Source organism: Typopeltis vanoorti, chromosome 10, assembly GCF_054136105.1.
Source record: "Typopeltis vanoorti isolate ZY-2024b chromosome 10, IOZ_Tvanoo_1.0, whole genome shotgun sequence".
Lineage (NCBI taxonomy): Eukaryota > Metazoa > Arthropoda > Arachnida > Uropygi > Thelyphonidae > Typopeltis > Typopeltis vanoorti.
In genome coordinates this window covers 76,548,771-76,570,040 of record NC_143558.1, presented here as the reverse complement: position 1 = coordinate 76,570,040, position 21,270 = coordinate 76,548,771, and the positions used below count along the sequence as shown (strand labels likewise).

Below are 21,270 nucleotides of genomic sequence, written 5' to 3'. Positions count from 1 at the left end.
GAGGTATGAAAGTTTTACAGTTGCTGCACACTATAATGTAGAATCGTGATTTTTTTTTTTCCCCTTCTCTCCTTGATAAAATTGACTATACATTTGAAAAAGTAGGTACTTATCGACAGAATATTACAAAAGTTATATTGTTAGACAATTTGTAACGTAGCTGTTGCAATTTAGTTGTTACAGTTCTACAAAAAAAAAAAAAAAAGGGTGGGAGTATGCACTATCTATAATAGTAAGTTGTTCTATCTAGTCAGGCTTCCATAACTGTTAGTTGTCTCAGGAACTTGTATGTATAGTTCATATACATAAAATAAAGGGTATTCTGTATTTATTCTCACAATAGAGAAGTTGATAAGGTAACAAGCTTTATATCTTATTTCTATATGAAATTCTAAATATAGTCTCTCTCTTTTTAGAATGAATTATGCAGAATTACACTTGAATTAGAAAAGCAAACAAATGGAGAAATATCTGTCTTTCAAAAATATAAAAGGTAAATGTTTATAATAAATTTTTCTATAAGCAGAGCAGCACTTTGATTTTATATAGATTGGTGAAATGAGATATACACTATCTACCAATAATTATTTGGACACTTTAGCAATATTGAGGTATGAAAGTGACATTTCACAGTTGATACCAGCAGGCGAACCAGGTGAACCTTGATTCATCTTTCCAGAGTACCATTTTCCACTGATCAATTGTCCATTTCACATACTCATTGCACCAGGCCAGACAAGCTGCCTTGTTCGTTATTGTGATGTTCAGCTTATGTGCAGCTGCTCTTCCACGGGAACCCAGTAAATGGAGTTCTTTTTGTACAGTATTAGTGCTCACCATAGTGTTACTGATGCTCTGGAACTCATCACAGATGGTCTGTGCCGATTGTAGCTGGTTTTTGCATGCCACCCGTTTTAACACCCTGTTCCTTTCAGTCATTTTTGGCAGCCGCCCCAGGTATTTTCCTGTACTAGTGATGCCGAAATGTCTCCATTTGTTGATCACATCGTCACCTGTTGATTTTGGATGGTTGAGTTGAGCAGCAATGGCATGTACGGACATACCACCAATGTGACAGCCCATGATGACATCTCTCTCAAAAGTCACTAAGTTCATGTTGTGTTGCCATACCACCTGTATTCAACTGCTATGCTATGCTACAATGAAATACTGCTTCCTACTATCTGCACACTGTAATTTTTATGTTAACAAACCTGGATTATTCTATAACTTCAAATAACAAGGGTGTCTGGACAATTATTGATAGACAGTGTAGTTACTATCTTGAATTCCTTAAGTAACCAATGTGAATGACAAATCTATTTTGGTGAGTGTTTTCTGAAAGCTTGAATCAAAATGGAAAAGAAAGAAGGAACAGAAACTGTACCTAGTTACAAAATGACTGGTTTTAGGAACTATATATATATATATATATATGTATGTATATACAGTGGCGGCTCGTGGCTTGAAATTGTAGGGGTGCTGCAACTTTCAAAATATACATACACTGTAAGTACAGTGTATGTATATACAGTGTATGTATATATGTATGTATATACAGTGGCGGCTCGTGGCTTGAAATTGTAGGGGTGCTGCAACTTTCAAAATATACATACACTGTAAGTACAGTGTATACGTGTTTGGATAAAATATCAAAATTATGGTAAAAATTTAAAAAAAATTAAACATGAAAAAATATTGTTTATGATCGATAAAATTATACAGTTTAGTATAATTCAAAATTACTTAAAAATAAAATATATTCTTCTTGTTTCGTTTCATGAAAAAATATTGTTTATTATCGATAAAATTATACAGATTAGTATAATTCAAAATTACTTAAAAATAAAATCCGTTAATTGTAATGTCCAAGTATTTAAAGAGACTGAGTAAACATGATAAGCACTACGAGCACACTACTACTGGTGCAAACTGCATATAAACAACAGTGGAACTGCGCTACAGACAGTGGCTCATTACGCTAAAGCTCGCATCTCACTATGATGTGCATATGCTTGCATGCATGGCAATATGGCACTGGTAAACACAAGATTTTTATTATTTTTTATACAAATAAGAGAATTGTATAGGATTGTTGATGATAAAATTAAATATTATGAGCAAATATAAATAAATTAAGAAATATATTTATATATATATATCTAGAAAAATTGGGGTTCCACTGTTGCCTATGCATGAGCCGTCCCTCTATATATATATTGGTTTAAACCAAAATTTCAAATGATGGTACAACATGACAGAATTTCATGCCGGCTGGGGCATCACCCAGTTAAACAAGCCCCCCCCCCCCCCATTGTTTTCTCCAGGGAACCAGGACAAACAGCAAAAAGTAAATAAACAAATCCTAAAACTTACTCCAGCTCAACATCACCAGAGTTCAAAATTGGTAATATCAACATAAGAAGCCTGAATGGCAAAGAAATGGAGCTAGCTGAGGAACTGGATAAGTACCAGATCGACATAATAGGGGTGACTGAAACAAAAAAGACAAAAACTGGTGAGATCTTTCTGAGCAATAAATACAAAATGTTATATTCAGGCAATGACAATCAAGGAAAAGGAGTAGCCATAGTATTCAACACTAAATACGAGGCTAATCTAGTTGAATAGCAGGCAGTCTCTCAAGTAGAGTGATGGGGAACTGCACAATGAAACTTACTTGTGCCTATGGTGCCACAGACGGTTCTACTATGGTAGAAGTGGAGGAATTTTTTGAGGCTTTAGAGAAAGCAACTGACACAATGAAAAAGGAAAAGTTGTCTTTTTTGGGGATCTAAATAGCAGAGTAGGAAATGATTGTCAGACGTACAAAAATATTTGGGAAAATTTCGAGAAAAGAGCAAAGCTAATAATAATGGCAAATAACTGTTGGATTTCTGCTCAGGACATGGACTGATTATTACTAACACAATGTTCCAACATAAAAATGTGCACAAATTCACATGGAGAGAAGAGGCAAGGAATAAGAAAAGTCTCATAAATGGAGGAAAGAGTGCTGTAAAAGGAATTACAGATGATAAAGGTGAAATGAAACAGGAGAAAAAGATATTCTTGAAGTATGGAGGTAATTACTTTGAAAAATTGCTAAATGAAACAAGCATTGATGACAGCACAGTGGTAAAAAAACACGTACCAGGCATGCAGTCAGCAATACATATCCATACTTGAAGAAGTAGAAAAAGCCATCAAAAGCCTGAAATATGGAAAGGCAGCAGGAGTAGATGATATTTGACCAGAAATGCTCAAGTATGGAGGTATAAAAGTCATACAGTGGTTGCACTGCATAGTTCAGAAGGCCTGGACAGAGGGATGAATTCCGGACGATTGGAGTAGAGCTCTAATAGTACCCATATAAAAAGGGAAGTAAAACTGAATGTGAAAATTATAGAGGCGTTTCATCTGAGTGTTCCTGGTAAGATATAAGCAAGTATACTTGAGAAACGGTTGAGAAGAACTGTGGAAGAGAAGCTTGGTGAAGAACAAGAACAAGCTGAATTCAGGCCAAATAGAGGCTGTCAGGATCAGAACTTCATTTTACGACAGATAGTTGAGAAATCATGGGAATATAAGAAAGATCTGTATTTAAGTTTTGTAGACCTGGAAAAGGCTTGTGACAAAGTGCCAAGAGAGAAGCTATTCGAAACGCTACAGTTATATGGTGTTAATTGGGCGTTATATCAAGCTATCTCTATTTGAGTTGTAAGTCAGCAGTTAGAACTGAAGGAAGTACAGGAAGATGGTTTAATGTTAAATCTGGTTTGAGACAAGGATGTACATTATCCACTCTCTTATTCATTATTTATATGGATCACATTATGAAGGAAAGTGGTATTAAACCTAATATCAAAATTGGAGATGTTAATCTCAGCTCTTTGCTGAGATTAACTTTGCTTAGATCTTATACTTCTAAATAAATCCACTACAAGTCTGCAAGATTCCATGACTAAATTGAATAGCTGTTGTAATAAATATGGTATGAACATCAGCATTAAAAAGACAATGAAAATAGACAAAAACATTGAAAATATCATCTGCATTGTGAATGGAGAACTTATAGAACAAGTAAAACATTTCAGCTACTTAGGCATGATTTTTAGTGAAGATGATTAATTTAATTATGGAAATAGACAACAGAATCAACAAAGCTGGTATGGTAGGAAGTCATTTGAATAAATTCATATGGAATAAGAGAGAAATTAGCCAAAACACTAAATTAGCTGTTTAAACCAATTTTAATTTATGGATCTGAGAGCTTGGTTAGAAGTAAAACACTTGACCAAAGACTAGACACTACAGATATGAGAGTTGAGTCCTGAGAAAGATTAGGGGCATGAACAGATGGCATCAATGGCAATATCATATTAAAAATGAGGATATTAGGAAAGTACTTGATATTGTCAGCATCAAGGAATGCATTAGCAGAGCTAATATCAGGTGGTATGGTTACCTTAAACAGAATGGGAGAGTTAAGATTAGCAAAACAACTGTTCTCTGCCAGGTTGGCAGGAAAAAGACAAGGAAGACCAAGATATAGGTGAGTTGACACAGTAAAAAGTGCCTTAGAAGACAGAAATATAAAACCTGATAATATTGGAGTCTTGACATTTAACAGACTGATTTGGAGGAAAATTGTAGATAAGAAGTTAGTAATGATGTAAATTTTTCATCTAGTACTATCATATCCTGTTACACCCCTTGAAGGTATATATATCAGGAATTTGATGATGATGATATATATATATTGTTATGTTTTTTATGTTGTGTTCTTTATTGGGCTATAAACCGACCCTTAGTGATTAATGTCAATAATGGGACAAAATTTAGGTAAGTGAGTTAGGAAGCAGGAATTCCATTTCAGAACATAGTGCTTTTTTTTACTGTTGCCATATCACTCTTCTGATAAGCAGGATATGGTCTCACACAAGGCAATGAAAATTATCTACTTAAACTATAGATTGGAAAGTGTACTATTCACTTGTCAGATTAGTGGATCTCTCTGTAGATCTTCTATTCTGTATACTATAGATCGGTGAAAATCATAATCTACAGTGATTTAGTTTAGGAGTTTTTAGGATAGATATAACTTCCAGCAAATTATGCAGTAGTGTATAATGCTATTAAATCAGAATTCTCATGCCATTTTAGAATAGAGGGAAAATATTTTAAAGAAAAAAAAATTCATTTGTCAAAAATCTGAGATAGTAGAAAAAAGAAAGACAGCAATGAAAGAAAGAACCATTTCTTCTTGTGAAAAAGGCATTTCTTGAAATTTTCAATGATGGTAAGAATTATCAACAGAAAAAAAAGTGGAACTAATAGAAGAATTAGAGAAGTGCCATGTTGACATGATTAGTGTTACCAAGATGAAGAGAACAAGTGAGCTACCTTTTAAATAAGTATAAGATGTTATATTCACACAATAATTATCAGAGAAAGGGAAGAGTAAAAAAAAAAAAAAAAAAGGAAAGACTCAAACTCAACTTCTCAGCAGAATTGAAGATAGCAACCATCGATATAAGGAGTATTAATGGAAAGGAAATCGAGCTTGCCATGTAGATGTAATTGGCATCACAGAAATAAAAAAGCCAAAAATAGGTAAGATTTTATTAAATAAAAAGTATAGGATGTTATATTCCTCACTGCCTGGGCAATAATGATTAAGGAAAGGAAAGAATAGCGATAGCATTCAACACCAAACATTATAAACTTCTTGATTGGAAGGCAGTTTCAAGTAGAGTTATGTGGGCAACCTTCAAAATGGAAAATATATAATGAACCTTATTTGTGGCTATGGTCCCACAGAAAGAATCTCCTAAAGAAGTAGAGAAATTTTTCGAGCAGGCAACTTACATAAAGAAAATGGATAAAGTGCTACTTGTTGGAGAGTTAAACAGCACAGTACAAAGTTAATCCCATCTGGCATATAGAAATGTTGTGGGAAAATTTGGAGAAAAGGGTAGGGCTAATGATAACGTTAAGTGTCTGCTGGTTTTCTGCTTAGCATATGGACTTGTCATTACTAACACCATTTTCCAACATAAAGATGTGCACAAGTTCACGTGGAGAAAACACACAAGAAATAAGAAAAGCCTCATTGATTGTTGATAGTGATATCTTCTTGCTGGTTCAGGATAGAAGAGTGTACATAAGATTTGAAATTGGAAGTGAGCATCACTTAGTTTTAATTAGGATAAAACTGAATAGCACATTGAAAAGAACAGTATGTAAAAAAAAAAGTTTTAAAAAGAATTTAAGTTAAACAGCTTCTACAGATAAACTATAGAGTCAACTATACGAACATTGTTGAAGAAAGAATGAAACAGTTTGTACCATCGTTTTACATTTCATTTCAGCTACTTGGGCACAATTTTTAGTGACGATGGTAAATTAAATATGGAAATAGACAACAGAATCAACAAAGCCAGTATGGTAGGGGTCAACTGAATAAATTTATATGGAATAAGAGAGAAATTAGTATAAAAAAAAAACAAAAAAAACACTAAATTAGCTGTATACAAGACATTCTTCAAACCACTTTTAACATATGGATCTGAGAGCTGGGTCAGAAGTAAAACACTTGACCAAAGACTAGAGACCGCAGATATGAGAGTCCTGAGATAGATTAGGGGCATGAACAGATGACAATATCATATCAAAAATTAGGATATTAGGAAAGACATTGTCAGCATCCAGGAATGTGTTAGCAGAGTTAATCTCAGGTGGTTTGGTCACTTAAACAGAATAGGTGAGGAAAGATTAGCAAAACAACTGTTCTCTGCCAATTTGGCAGGAAAATGACCCAGAGGAAAACCAAGATATAGGTGGATTGATATAGTAAAAAGTGCCTTAGAAGACAGAAATATAAGATCTCATAATGTTAGTCTTGACAGATAACAGATTAATTTGGAGGAAAATTGTTCATAGGAAGTTAGTAATGATGTAAGCTTTTCATGTAGTACTAACATAATATCCAGTTGAAGGTATGTGTCAGGAATTTGATGGTAATGATGATGAAACAGTTTGAAAACAAAAACAAGCCTTGGAGTTTCAGTGGCAAATTGTAAAGAAAGCACTGATTGATTTGGTTAGGGAAGCATTTGGTGAATTGGAGATTTGGAGTTGTCTGCAAGGATAGAAAAATAAGAACACCCTGGAAAAGAAGAAAGCATACCAAAAGTTTCTAGAAGGTAAATATTAGGAAGGTGGGAAAATGTTCTGGAGGCTATTGAGAAAGCTTAGAAATGGAGAAAAGAGTTCTGTAAAAGGAATCAAAGATAAATCACATGAAAACTGAGGATAAATGAATATCCTAGATGTCTCGAGTAATTACTTTGAAAGACTGTTAAATGAAACAAGCAGTGACAGAGCTGTAGTAAAAAATTTTCAACAGAAAGGCAGCTTGAGAAGATGATGTTCGTCCAGGAGATGCTCAAATATAAAGTTATAAAAGTGTTGCAGTTGTTACACTGCATAATTCAGAGGACCTGCTAAGAAGGGTGCATTCAGATAATTGCAGCAAAGTTCTCATAGTACCCATCTATAAAAAAGGGAATAAAACTGAATATGATAATTACAGAGGAATTTCTCTACTAAGTTTTCTAGTTAAGATTTATGCAAGCAAGCATACTTGAAAGAGGCTGAGAAATTGTAGAAGAGAAACTAGGAGAAGAACAAGCCAGATTGATGCAAAACTGTCAGGATCAGATTTTCACTATATGACAAATAGTTGAAAAATCATGGGAGTATGACAAGCATCTATAGTTAACTTTTATAGTTCTGGAAAAGGCATATGAAAAGACAAGGCGCCCAGGGAAAAGCTTTTTGAAACATTACAGTTATATGGGATCAAGGGAAAAGGCAGTACATAGTCTTCAGCTGTTAGAATTGAATGAAATACAGGAAGATGGTTCGTTATAAAACCAGGTGTAATACAAGGATGCACATTATCTCCACTCTTATTCATCATCTATATGGATCACATTATGAAAGAAAGTGGAAATTTAACCAGATTAAGAATGTTTGTACAGCTAATCTTAAGTGTGATATGGTCACTTAAATGGAATAGGAGAGGAAATGTTAGCAAAACTGGTATTTGTTGTTGTTGTGGTGGTGGTGGGGGGGAACTTGGGTAGGACCAAGACCTAGGGAGGTCGATGCATTTCTTAGTGTGTTAGAAGACCAAAATTCTTATATTAGAGACAAATAACATGCATGATTATACGAGGGGGGGGGGGTCTGAAAAGTTCTCAGCCTCGACCATAGATGGCAACACTATTGCCAAGATTTTTTTTTTTTCTAAGTTAGTACATCTGTCATAAGCATCCATGTGAAATTGCAAGTCATTCTATCAAGTAGTTAGTTTTATGTAGCTGTCTGATGCAAAAGTGTTGTCTGTATCCCTTGAAATGGATAAAATTGAGTATCGTGCGGTTATAAAATTCTTTGTAAAAGAAGGTTTGACACCAAAAGAAATTCATAAAAGTTTATGGGCACTCATCTCCTTCATTTTCGGCAATTAAGAAATAGACTATAGACTGCAGAGTTTAAACGTGGCTGTACCAGCCTTGAAGAGGATCCAAGTGAAGGATGTCCAAAAAGTGTAATAACACCAGAAATCATTGAACAAGTGCACGATATGGTATTGGATGACTGGCGAGTCAAAGTGCATGAAATTGCTGAGACTATAGGAATATACTTTGCATGAAGAATTGCACATGAAAAAGCTTTGCGCAAGATGGGTGCCGCACTTGCTCACAGCAGATGAAAATCTCTGAACAGTGCGTTATAACAAGAATAAAACTGATTTTGTGCATCAATTTATTACTATGGATGAGACTTTGATTCACCATTACACACCAGAATCCAAACAGCAGTCAAAACAGTGGACAGAAGCCGGTTGTTCAACGCCAAAGAAGACAAAGTCGGTTCCATCAGCAGGAAAGGTCGTGACATCGGTGTTTTGGGATGCTAAAGGCATTTTGTTTATTGATTATCTCGGAGAGAATAAAACAATAACCGGGGAATATTATTCCGATCTTTTAACCAGACTACATGAAAAAATTCTTGAGAAAAAACCCGGTTTGCAGAAGAAAAAAATCATCTTTCATCGGGACAAAGCACCTGCCCGCAAAAGTGTTTTGGCAATGGAAAAATTAAGGGATCTGTACTATGAATTGTTCCAACAATTCATAGTACAGATTCCACCCTATTCCTCAGATTTGGCTCCCCTCTGACTTCTATCTTTCCTTGCTGATCAGCGTTTTTCTTCGAATCAAGAATGATTGCAGCTGTAGAGGGTATTTTGCAGATCTTACTGAGAACCACTACAGGGACATGATAATGGTGCTGTGGCATCGCTGGAATAAATGTATTAGTCTTAAGGGAGATTATGTTAAAAAATTAAAATCATTTTGAAATTATAAATTTGTTTTTTCATTGTTAGGCCGAGAACTTTTCAGACCAGCCTCATATTTACCACTGTTAGCTATATCTGTCGAGGATATATATATATCAATAATATCATCATCATCATCATCATCAAATTCCTGCCATGTACCCTCAAGGGGTGTACAGGATATAATAGTACTACATGAAAAATTTACATCATTACTAACTTAACTTCCTATCTACAATTTTCCTCCAAATCAGTCTATTACTTGTCAAGACTCCAATATTATCATTATCAGATCTTATATTTCTATCGTCTAAGGCACACTGTACCGTATCAATCCATCTATATCTTGGTCTTCCTCTGGGTCGTTTTCATGCCAACCTGGCAGAGAACACTTGTTTTGCTAATCTTTCCTTGCCTTTTCTGTTTAAGTGACCATACCACCTGAGATTAGCTCCACTAACGCATTTCTGGATGCCGATAATGTGAAGTTCTTTCCTAATATCCTCGTTTTTAATCTGATATTGCCATTGATGCCATCTGTTCACGCCTCTAATCTTTCTCAGGACTCTCATATCTGCAGTCTCCAGTCTTTGGTCAAGTGTTTTACTTCTGACCCAGCTCAATAATATCAATATAAATCAATATATCAATAATATATATATATATATATATTATTGATATATATATATATATCATTGGTGTCGCTTGGTGTCGCACGGATTAGATCGTCGGCTTGTCGAGAGCTCCTGGAAAGATCAGTATTATTTTGTGTTAACATTAGATATTTTACCAGAATTTTAAGTAGTATTGTTTGCTTTTTGATTCTTGGTGTGTCTGTGCAATTTTTGCGTGTTTTCTGTTATTTTAATTATTATTTTTAAGAAAAGATAGCGTACACATGGCACCGATAAAGAAAAAAATGGCGGCCAGGTCGCCATGCTTGCTTAAGAGTTTTGATGTAAAAGAATTTATGCAATGTGCTGTCTGTGAGATGTATGCCTTGCGAAGAGCGGTAGGAGTCTGGTTAGAAAGTGATAGTGGAGTTAATATGTGTAGAAAGTGTAAAGAGAATGAGGACTTCAAGCGTGTTTCGTGTATCGAGACTGATATCGTTAACGGTAGTCAGAATGTAGAAAATGGCGGTGTACTAGAGAATTGCGTGGTAGTGCCAGATATGTGTGAGAGCGTCGCTGAAAGTGTAAATGAAGGTAGAAACACCGAAGGAATGGATGATTTGATCGATAATGAAAATGGTGAGATAAATGCGAGTAGCGAAATTGCCCGTTTACATGGCGCGATACACAGAGCCAAACGACAACTGGAGCGTATGCAAAAATGTGTGTTGAACGTACCGACAAATAACCGGCGGAAGTCTGTGACGGCAAAAAATAGAATGTACGTAAACGTCAATAAAATGAAGGAGCGAGTGCTGTATGGGGATTCGCTATTAAGAGGCGTAATAATTGAGAGTTTAACGAAGTCATACCAGCCGGGTGCGAACATAAATGACGTCAGCGAATCTATTCGACTGCAAAAACAGAGGGTGAAAGAGATGATAATAGTGGCAGGAACGAATGATTTGAAAGAGGACAAAATGGAAATGATAGAGGATGTGAGGGAGTTGTTTGAGGTAGCAAAAGAGAAGAGTGAGAGAGTTAGGATGGTGAGTATCTTACCGCGGTATGACAGCGAAGTGTTTAGAAGGAGGGCCATAATTGCCAATGACTTTATGCGTGGGTTATGCATGGAGAGTGGTGTGGAATTTGTGGATGTGTGGAATGAGTTCGATGGGCGAAAGGACTTATATAAGATGGATGGGTTACATTTGAATGGAGTTGGTGTACGGAGACTTGAAAGAGTGTTGATGAATGATGTGGAAGTGGATGTACAGACTCAGGGAAACTAGATTTATTAAGAGGGGGGGGGAGTAGATATGCAGACTTTAGGGGGGGCAGTTAAGTGTATGAATGAGTATATTATGCCCGGGCGAGTACGACGGACAACAAATCAGAATGGGATAATTAGTATAAGGAATCAAAGTAGGGATGGGACAAATGGGCTTCTGCGATTCATGTACACTAATGCCAGGAGTATTAGGAACAAGAAGGAAGAGTTTTTGGCCATGGTTGGCACTTCCAGGCCACAGGTTGTCGGTATTAGTGAAACATGGCTGACAGAGGATGATAAAGCTAGTGGGATTGAATGCGATGGGTATAGCGTGTTCAGGAGTGACAGGGTGAATAAAAAGGGGGGAGGAGTGTTATTGATGATAGCTGATGAGCTTCAGCCAAGGAGTATAGAATTTGAACTGCAGGATGGGGAAAAAAGCACATTTGAGGCTGTTTGGTGTGAGATACAATCTAGCAGAACAAAATATACAATTGGGTGCTGCTATAGACCGGGTGATGGAGTGGATGGTGGGAATAGTATGCATAAGCAAATAGAAGAAATGAATGGAAGGAGGGTAATTATTATGGGTGATTTCAATTATGGTAACATTGACTGGAAAGAGGAGAGGGCACATGGGAGGAAGGAATTGGATTTTATGCAGTTATTAAGGGACAACTATCTACGGCAACATGTATTGGAAAATACCAGGGGGCAGAGAGTGCTGGACCTAGTAATTGCAACTGAGAATGTAGCTGTAACGAACATGACCATGTTGCCACCAATTGGTGAGAGTGACCATAAGGTCATGACTTGGGAGGTGGCTAAAGGAGTCGAATTTACAATTAAGACAGGGTATATGTGGAATTACCGGGCTGGTAAGTATGACAAGCTTAGGTGTGTGCTTGGCTCAATGCCATGGCATGTAAAACTGCAAGGGCTGGATGTTGATGGTGCATGGGAGGTGGTTAAGAACTGTTTGCAGGAGGCAATGGTTGACTGTATACCAAGAGTCTGAATAATAAATCAGGTAGGGGTTAAATGGATGAATAACACTATTAAGCTTGAGCTGCAAAAAAAGAAACAATTGTGGAGGGAATTTAAGGAGAAGGGTGACCATCAGGTGCATGAACAGTATAAAGCTCAGGCCAGGATGGTAACAAGGGTGGTAAGAAAAGCAAAAGCAGATTACGAAAGGAAATTGGCCATGCAGGCTAAAGAGAATCCCAAACAGTTTTTTCAATATGTTGCAAGTAAAAGGAAAAATGCTCATGGTAGAATGATCTTAAAAAATGCTGAGGGTAGGGAGGTAACTGAATCAGTCGATGTTGTGGAATTACTGAGCGAGCACTTTGCAAGAGTATATCATCCAGGTGGTGGCTTTGCGGAAATGGAGGAACCAACAGCTTATACTGGAATTGTGATGAATGAGGTAGAGGTAACTAGTCTATTACAGAACCTCAATGTCAATACATCTGTGGGATTGGATGGTATACCAGCTCGTGTCGTACGTGAAGCGGCCAAAGAATTGTCAGTGCCCTTGACCATTATGTTTAATTTGAGCCTCAGGACTGGGTCAGTCCCAAGGGGGTGGAAAGAGGGGAAAATAGTTCCACTGCACAAAGGTGGTTCCAAGGCTGCTGTTGAAAATTACCGGCCAATCAGCATAACAGGAATCATTATCAAGGTCTTAGAGAAAATAGTCAAGAGGAAAATACAAGATTGGATAGAAGAAAATGGGATACTGTATCGGGGACAGCATGGTTTTGTGAAGGGTAGGTCATGCCTCAGTAACTTGCTCACGTATTATAACACAGTGACGGCTGAACTGGATAAGGGTAATGGGTTTACAGTGATTCTGCTGGACCTTGCTAAGGCCTTTGACAGGATACCACATGGAATTCTAATCAGTAAATTGCAGCATATGGGAATGGACATAGGGTTGGTGAGATGGATAGGAGGGTGGTTGACGGAGAGATATCAGAGAGTGGTTTACTCAGGAGTAGAGTCCACTAGACGGCCTGTGACTAGTGGTGTACCACAAGGATCTGTTCTTGGACCACTGCTGTTTAATTTGTTCATAAATGATATAGGAAAGGATCTGAGAGGAACAGTTCATTTGTTTGCGGATGATGCGAAGTTGGGTAGGGCAATAGTGAATGCAGATGATGTCAAAATTTTGCAGGATGATTTGGATAGATTGGAGGTCTGGGCTAGGGAGAATGGATGTCAATTTAATGTGGCAAAATGTAAGGTTATACATTTTGGGGTGAAAAGATGGGAGGCAGTTTACTGCATTGGTGGAACCGTGCTCCAGGAAATTGATGAGGCACGAGATTTAGGAGTGTTGGTGGATAAGGAATTGAAATTTAGGGGACACATTGCAAAAGTGGCCAAATCAGCTCATCAAATCACTTGGTTGCTGAAGAATACGTTGACAAGCAGAGACAAGCAGGTTATTGTTCCTCTGTATCGAGCCTTGATAAGACCTCATCTCGACTACTGTGCTCAGATTTGGTCACCTAGGTTTCTTCTTGATGGGGAGGAGGTAGAGAGGATCCAGAGGCGAGTGACCAAGATGATAGCAGGTCTGTGGAATGAACCGTATGAGAACAGGTTGAGGATTTGTGGGTTGCAAAAATTGGTTGATAGGCGGAGGAGGGGAGATATGATTGAGACATTCAAATTACTGAAGGGTTTCTATAAAATTAATTCAGAAGATATTTTTGAGAACAGGGCTGGTTGTGGGAGGACTAGGGGACATCCATGGAAACTGGGCAAAAGTGTTGTTAGTAAAGGTGTTAGAGCTGGGTTCTTTACTTTTAGAGTAGTGAATGAGTGGAATGCGCTCCCTGAGTCTGTGGTGGATGCTGTGACAGTGAATGAGTTTAAGGCGAGGTATGATAGATACTGTATGAATGTCGAATAGTTGTGATGAAAATGATTTGGGGCCTCCCTCGATGAGTCTAATGACTCCCTGGAGTTGCCCGTAATAATAATAATAATAATAATATATACAGGGTGTTCGGGATAAATTTGACAGTTTCGTAAGGAAAAAGAAAATCTTCTTTGTATCTATTAAATTTAATGAATTGACAAAAAAACATTACAGGCAGAGTTAATTACAATACTATCAACAAGATTTACTCAAAATAACCACCATTAGCATCGATCACAGCTTCAATTCTGCTTCGGAACCTCGAACAAGCTGATGCTACAGTCTCCCTGGGAAGGGCCGCAAAAACTGTTTTAATTTTATCCATTAACTGGGCTTTTGTATTACTGGAAGTGCGATTGGTGTCTTTTTCAACTGCGCCCCATACAAAATAATCCATGGGGTTAAGGTCTGGGGAGTTTGGAGGCCAAACATTTGGACTGGTGAAGTCGTAGAAATTTTCAGACAACCATTTTTGACTTTTCCCAGAGGTGTGGCAAGGGGCCGAATCCTGCTGCCATACATACGGCCTACCATTGGCTACCCTTGTTATCCAGGGCTTGACTACAGTTAGCAACTCCACGAACAAAGCCCGAATTCCAATGCCAGGGTTCTTCAACACCTGTTCCTGCAGATTTGCGAGGAATTCTGCTGTACGAACGCAATCAGATCGTCTGCTAGGGATCTTTCTTCTTGCTACATCCTCGTAGTCACCATTGCAAGTCTCTAGTTCATGCCTGATTGTTTTTACTGTATTCAGGGAGCATTGGGCAGCAGTCGTAATATCCTTATTTTGATGGCGGGCACGAATCATCATGATACAAGTTATTCTCTTCCATGATTCAGGTGGGTTCCAGCTATCCATCCTTTCTGACATCTTGTATATGAATGAAGAAGGGTCCAAACTTTTAAATGAAGAGAAGTGTGTGTTAATACATGTAACTTACGGAAAAATATAATTAATTATAAATATGTCAAATTTATCCCGAACACCCTGTGTGTATATATATATATATATATATATCAAGAATTGTTGATGATGATTATAGAATAATTGCCAAGCATATGCAATTATTAAATTTAATGGAATGAAAAGTACAAGTTCATAAAAAATTAGCATACTGATTGTTTTTGTAGAATTTTTGAAGAAAAATAATTCATTTATAATGCTTCTAGTAATGGATTTTTGTAGGGAAAATAATGAAATTCTGATATGAACCCTTAAGGGGTATATATACAATGATAGTACTGCAGGATTAAATTTGCATTATTACCAACTCCTGTCAACAGTTTTCTTTCCAATGAATTAATCTGCAACTATCAGATCTCCAGTAAATATTGGTGAATACACTATTTCAGTCTTCTAAGACACTACTAACAAAATCAGTTCTTAGATCTTGATCATCTTCTGGGTTATTTTTTTATTATCAAGACAATCAAACACCTGTTTTGTTAACAAATTGTCTTCTGTTCTGTTTGTGATTAGCTCTTTTCACACATTCTTGACTATTAATAATGTTACATTCCTTTCTATCTTCATTTTTAATGATTCACTGAATTAATTTTTCTTTAAACTCTTATGTCTATTGTTCAGTCTTTGATCATCTAAAAAAATAGAGATTTGTTGTACTAATCTTTCTGTGGTTACAAATCTTTATAAGTGTATTTTTTATGTAACCCACTCACTGAGAATTGCTTTTTTAGGCACTTAATAATACAGTAGATTCTGATTAAATTGGGAGACACACTTGGACTAGAAGCATTTTAGCCCAATTAAGCAGCTGCTCCAATTATGCAAAGTTTCATGTTAATAGTTAAAAAGATATAAAAAAGACAAACTAACATTTCACTCAGCAACAAGTCATTTATTCAAATTAATTACAACAGTGAAATATTTAAATGTGTATTTATATTTAATATCAATATCTGCAGAGACTGGTTGACTTCAATGTAATCCTATTAAAACAAAATACACAACACATCAAAAAATGTTTGATATTTAAACATTTAATTTTATATAACTTAGTTTAATAGCATAACCTACATTTCCATCAAGACACACAACTTACTTTTGCTATAAAATCATCATGACCCAACTTCTTAGCTAGTTCCTCTGACTTCTTTTTTAACATTGGACTGCTGATTCACACTCCTTATCCAGTTATAATGGAGAACCACTGACCTTACCTTCATGCTTTCATTTTTGGAATGTTCCCTTTTTTCTATGGCATGTGCATTCTTCTGACAGTTTATCTTGCTGTCGTACAAGTATGCAATTATAGATTTCAGTACTCTAGTTATCTCCTGCAGACAACAATAACTGGTATTGGGCAAGTGACCTTTGGTCTACTAAAGCAGTTTTTTGGCTAATGACAAATTTTAATCTGGCATCTTGGTAAAGATACAGAATTTTAATAAAATTAAAAACAAAATTATCAATAAACAGAACACTGAAAAATTTCTACACTTTTTTGATTAGCCATTGGCTCATCAAATTAGTTTAGTGCGGTTTAACAACTGCACTAAACTAATGCTAATTAGAAATTGTTCCCATTAGAATGTAATAATACACTGTATAAGCTGAGTCAGTGAGAGGAGTGATCAATCATTTTTTTTTGCCTGAAACAGGAGGAGGAACAAAGCTGATAACTCATTTTTAATCTATAGTTTGCCACAGTATGAGCTTATTGTTACAGTAAGCCTTAAACTAACTAGCCATTTATGATTACCCCAGAGGCATAATCTTGAGTGCTACATCTCCTGTCCAAAATAAGTGAAGAAAACTCTGGCAATTTTCTCAATTTGGTTTGGTTCTTTATGGTTTGTTCCAAATAAATGGCTGCATCAATTAATCAGATAAAAATATCAAATTAAAAAAAAAAAGTAATATATGTGTGTGTGTGTGTTACCTGCAAAGTGTGAAAAGCAGGCATTCTATAGAATGCCTAGGCGTTTTTTGGCAAAGTATGAAATGTCTGTTTTTTTTTTTTAATATTTTACATACTTTCCCTGGGCATTATATAGAATGACAAATACTATTTTGGATATATTTTCATTTTGAACTTTTAAATTTTTGCCGCCATGGGAACGTTAGGTGCTGGCAGTTGTTATGAGTGTGACAGATGATAGTTTTTACTGACTTGGAACATGACAGCATTTGCTGGCATGGGGGAGGTTAGGTGCTGGCGGTTATGAGTGTGACAGACGATGGTTTTCACCGACTTGGAACTGCTGAAGGAATTTTAAACCAACTCTATGCTAGATCACATTTCACTTTATGTCTCAAGGACTTACTGAGAGTTGGAGATGTTCTGGAATAGCATTTTGAATTGCACTTAACTGCCTTTTTCATACAAAAGCACTTCAAATTTCGGTACTAGGTCTTGCAAGTACACTTCATGAACCCTTGGCCGCTACCATGGACTGAGCGGAAGCAGCTGACCGGAGAGCTATTTCATGGTCAGGAATGTCTCCAACTCTCAGTTAAGTCCTTGAGACATAAAGTGAATTATGGTCTCTTGAGACATAAAGTGAATTGTGATCTGGCATAGAGTTGGTTTAAAATTCCTTCAGCAGGTCCAAGTCGGTAAAAACCATCGTCTGTCACACTCGTAACAACTGCCATCACCTAACCTAACCTCCCCATGGTGACAAAATTTAAAACTTCAAAATGAAAATATAGCCAAAATAGTATTTGTCATTCTATATAATGCCTCGGTATTCTATACAATGCCAAGGGAAAGTATGTAAAATATTAAAAAAAAAAACAGGCATTTCATACTATGTAAAATAATTATTCATTTTACAGAGCTGCTGATGAAAATGCTACATTACAGGAAGACATTAGAAATCTTAAAATTCAGCTAGAAAGTGAGGTAAGATATGAAATGAGGTTGAAGTAAAATATTTTGAATTAATTGTGATTATTCGTTCATTTTTTTTCTTCCATTTATTTTCTTATAAAAACTTCAGTTGTGTACTACAAAACAGCATAGTTTCTTGTTATTACATTATAGGATTTAACCAAGGCATTTAATGTGAAGTCATCAGCCTCTATATACATGTAGCCCAGTCATGAAGATGCTTCATGCACAAACTTTGTTTACTTAAGTTGGATAAATGATTAAACAAGAATATAATTTCTTGGCATTTTTGATTTATAAATTATTTTCAATCAAAAAACTTAGTGACCAATTCGTTGTGAGTCTTGTCATTCCTGTGTTCTTTAACAAGTTTGTTAAGGTCAGGCAATAGCTGGATTTTAACATGGTGACAACAATTATGGACCAATTGGCCATGTTCTAGTGCAGTTGAATGTGCATCCCAAAATTTGCATGCACCAAATAGCTGAATTGATAGGAATAGCTTGGTATCATTCATACAATTTTCACTTCAACACATGCTCTAATACTTTACTTGCGAGACATCAGTTTGCAGTAAGAACATTCCATATAATTGCATAGTTTTGTGTAATAGTTGGACGTTAAAACTATAAGTAATATTTCTTTATATGGTTAGGGGGGGGGGGGTTACAGGAGAGAGAGTGGGGAAAATCAGGTGAGCAATCAGTGAATGGAGTGGTAAGAGGTGTGATGTATGGAGACTCGATGATCCGTGGTGTGCAAGATAGGATGACAGAGGAGTGTTTGTCTGGAGGAACGATAGAAAGTGTGGCTATGGCAATTAAGTGGGGTGGATGAAATGATTGTGGTGGTGGTGGGCACGAATGACTTGAGAGGCAGTGTAAATCGAGTGACTAGAGATCTGAGATTCATGCTTGAGGTTGTACAAAAGAAAATGCAGAGAGGAAAGATTGTGTGTGTGTGTTACCCGGGTACGATAATGAGGAGCTTAGCAGAAGAGCAGTAATAATAAATAGCATAATAGCCGGAATGTGTCAGAAGAGAGGATTGGAATATATGGATGCTTGGATGGCATTTGAGGACAGAAAGGAACTGTATGCAAGAGACCGCTTGCATTTGATTGAGGAAGGATTAGACATCTGGAGAGATTGCTGTTTTCTGAATGAGTGGGTGTGTCATTGCAGTGAAACTAGAATTCCTGGGGGGGGGTAGCAGGAATGGCCTCTTTTGGGAATGGGTGCTTGGGGGAAAGGGGATGACATCAGGTAACACTGAGTCCAGTGGAGTCTGGAGGGGATAACGATAAGTATAGAAGCAGTGACATTTTTATCCTTTATACTAATGCCAGGAGTATTTGGAATAAAGGAGATGAATTGATGCTGCTGATAGCATCAGCCTGTTCAAAGATTATTGGGATCACTGAGAGGTGGTTAATGGAAGATGATATAATAACAGGAATAGAAGTAGCAGGGTACAGCATTTTTCGGCAGGTTAGGAGGGGAAAACATGGTGGTGGAGTCACTTATCATAAGCAGGTGCTTATGATAAGTGATGACTTATGTCCTCCAAGAGTGGAGGCTTTGGAAGGCAGGAATACTAATGATTTTGAAAGCATATGGTGTGAGGTAGAGGGTGGGCAAGACAGGATATTTAGTGGGGTGTTTCTACAAGCCAAGTAGCACAGGTGAGGAGCAGAAGATGTTTAGGCAGTTGAGCTTGGCGAGTGCAAGAAGAATGATTGTCATGGGAGATTTTAACTATGAGAAGAGAAAAATAGATGTAGTAATAAGGGAATGGAATTTCTAGAATTCTTGAGGGACAAGAAGCAACACAGGGTTCAAGAGTTTTGGATTTAGTCATAGCATTAGAAGAGCTGATTATAACTGACATGGCATCTTTTCCTCCAGTTGGAGAGCGTGACCATGTGTTTTTGACATGGAAGATGACATAGACATGCAGAAGTATCAAAGAAAAGGGAACATATGTGGAATTATAAGGCAGGTGATTATAATAGTCTTAGATATCAACTTGGGGCAGTTCCATGGAGGGCAGAATTGGAGGGCCAAGATATCATTAGTGATTGAGAAATGGTGAAGGAATATTTATTAGCAGCAATAGTAAGCTGAATTCCACGAGTGAAGAGGCGGACACAATTTGTTGTAAAGTGGATGACAAACAATATCAAACAGGAACTGCAGGTGAAAAAGAGATTATGGAAGAGATATAAGGAGAGGAGTGGAGATCAGATACATGAAGAATATAAGATTCAGGTCAGGAGAGTGACTAGTATGGTGAGAAAGGCAAAACTGGAATATGATAAGAGATCGGCACCAAGATCCAAAGAAAATCCTACGGAATTTTTTAGCTATGTGGCCAGTAGGAGGAGAAATGATTGTGGAAGAATGACATTGTGGGATAAAAATGGGAATAGAGTGACTAATGCAAAGGACATAGTGGAGTTGTTTATTGGAGTATTTAATCCTGGAGAAGAAGGTTTTAATACTAGAGGGGTAGGGCAGGTGCAAGGTGCAAGGGTGTCCAAATACTGAGTACTCTGGATGTCAGTAAAGTAGTGGGACTGGATGATATTTCATCATGGATTTTGAGAGAATGTGCCAACGAACTGACAGCTCCTTTGACCTGGCTTTTCAATGAAAGTCTGGCTAAAGGAAAGGTACCCAAGGAATGGAAGGAAGGTAAGATAGTGCCATTGCATAAGGGCAGTAGCAGACTGGAAGTGTCTAATTATAGGCCAGTTTGTGTGTCATCAGTAGTTTTTAAGATCTTGAAGAAATTAGTGAGGGACCATACAGCATTGGGCAGATGAGGGTAATGTTATCTGTGAGAATCAACATGCATTTGTAAAGGGCCACTCTTGCTTAAGTAATATTATTGCCTTTTATAATAAAGTGACAAGAGCTGTTGATTAGGGAAATTCATACACAGCCATTTTTTTTTTTTTTTGACTTTGCAAAAGCATTTGACAGGGTACCACATGATAAGCTGATATTTAAGTCACAGCACATGGGATTAAATGTTGGGTTAGTCAACTGGATTCAGGATTGGCTGTCTGATAGCTATCAGAGAGTTGTGTACGGTGGGGAAATATTAAGGAAGCAGAAAGTTACAAGTGGAGTTCTACAGGGCTCAGTACTTGGATCTGTATTGTT

At 36.9% G+C, this 21,270-nt stretch overlaps 1 protein-coding gene across 4 annotated transcripts in view; it reads left to right on the top strand.

The window, feature by feature from the left end:
- Positions 1-21,270, top strand: part of LOC150102523 (uncharacterized) — a 260,758-nt gene that overhangs the window by 143,533 nt on the left and 95,955 nt on the right. For all 4 annotated transcript variants that reach the window (XM_090399321.1, XM_090399318.1, XM_090399320.1 and 1 more), the window contains 2 exons: positions 417-493; positions 18,046-18,112. In XM_090399321.1, coding sequence (XP_090255447.1) covers positions 417-493; positions 18,046-18,112 — 144 coding nt within the window. The remainder of the gene's footprint in view (positions 1-416; positions 494-18,045; positions 18,113-21,270) is intronic.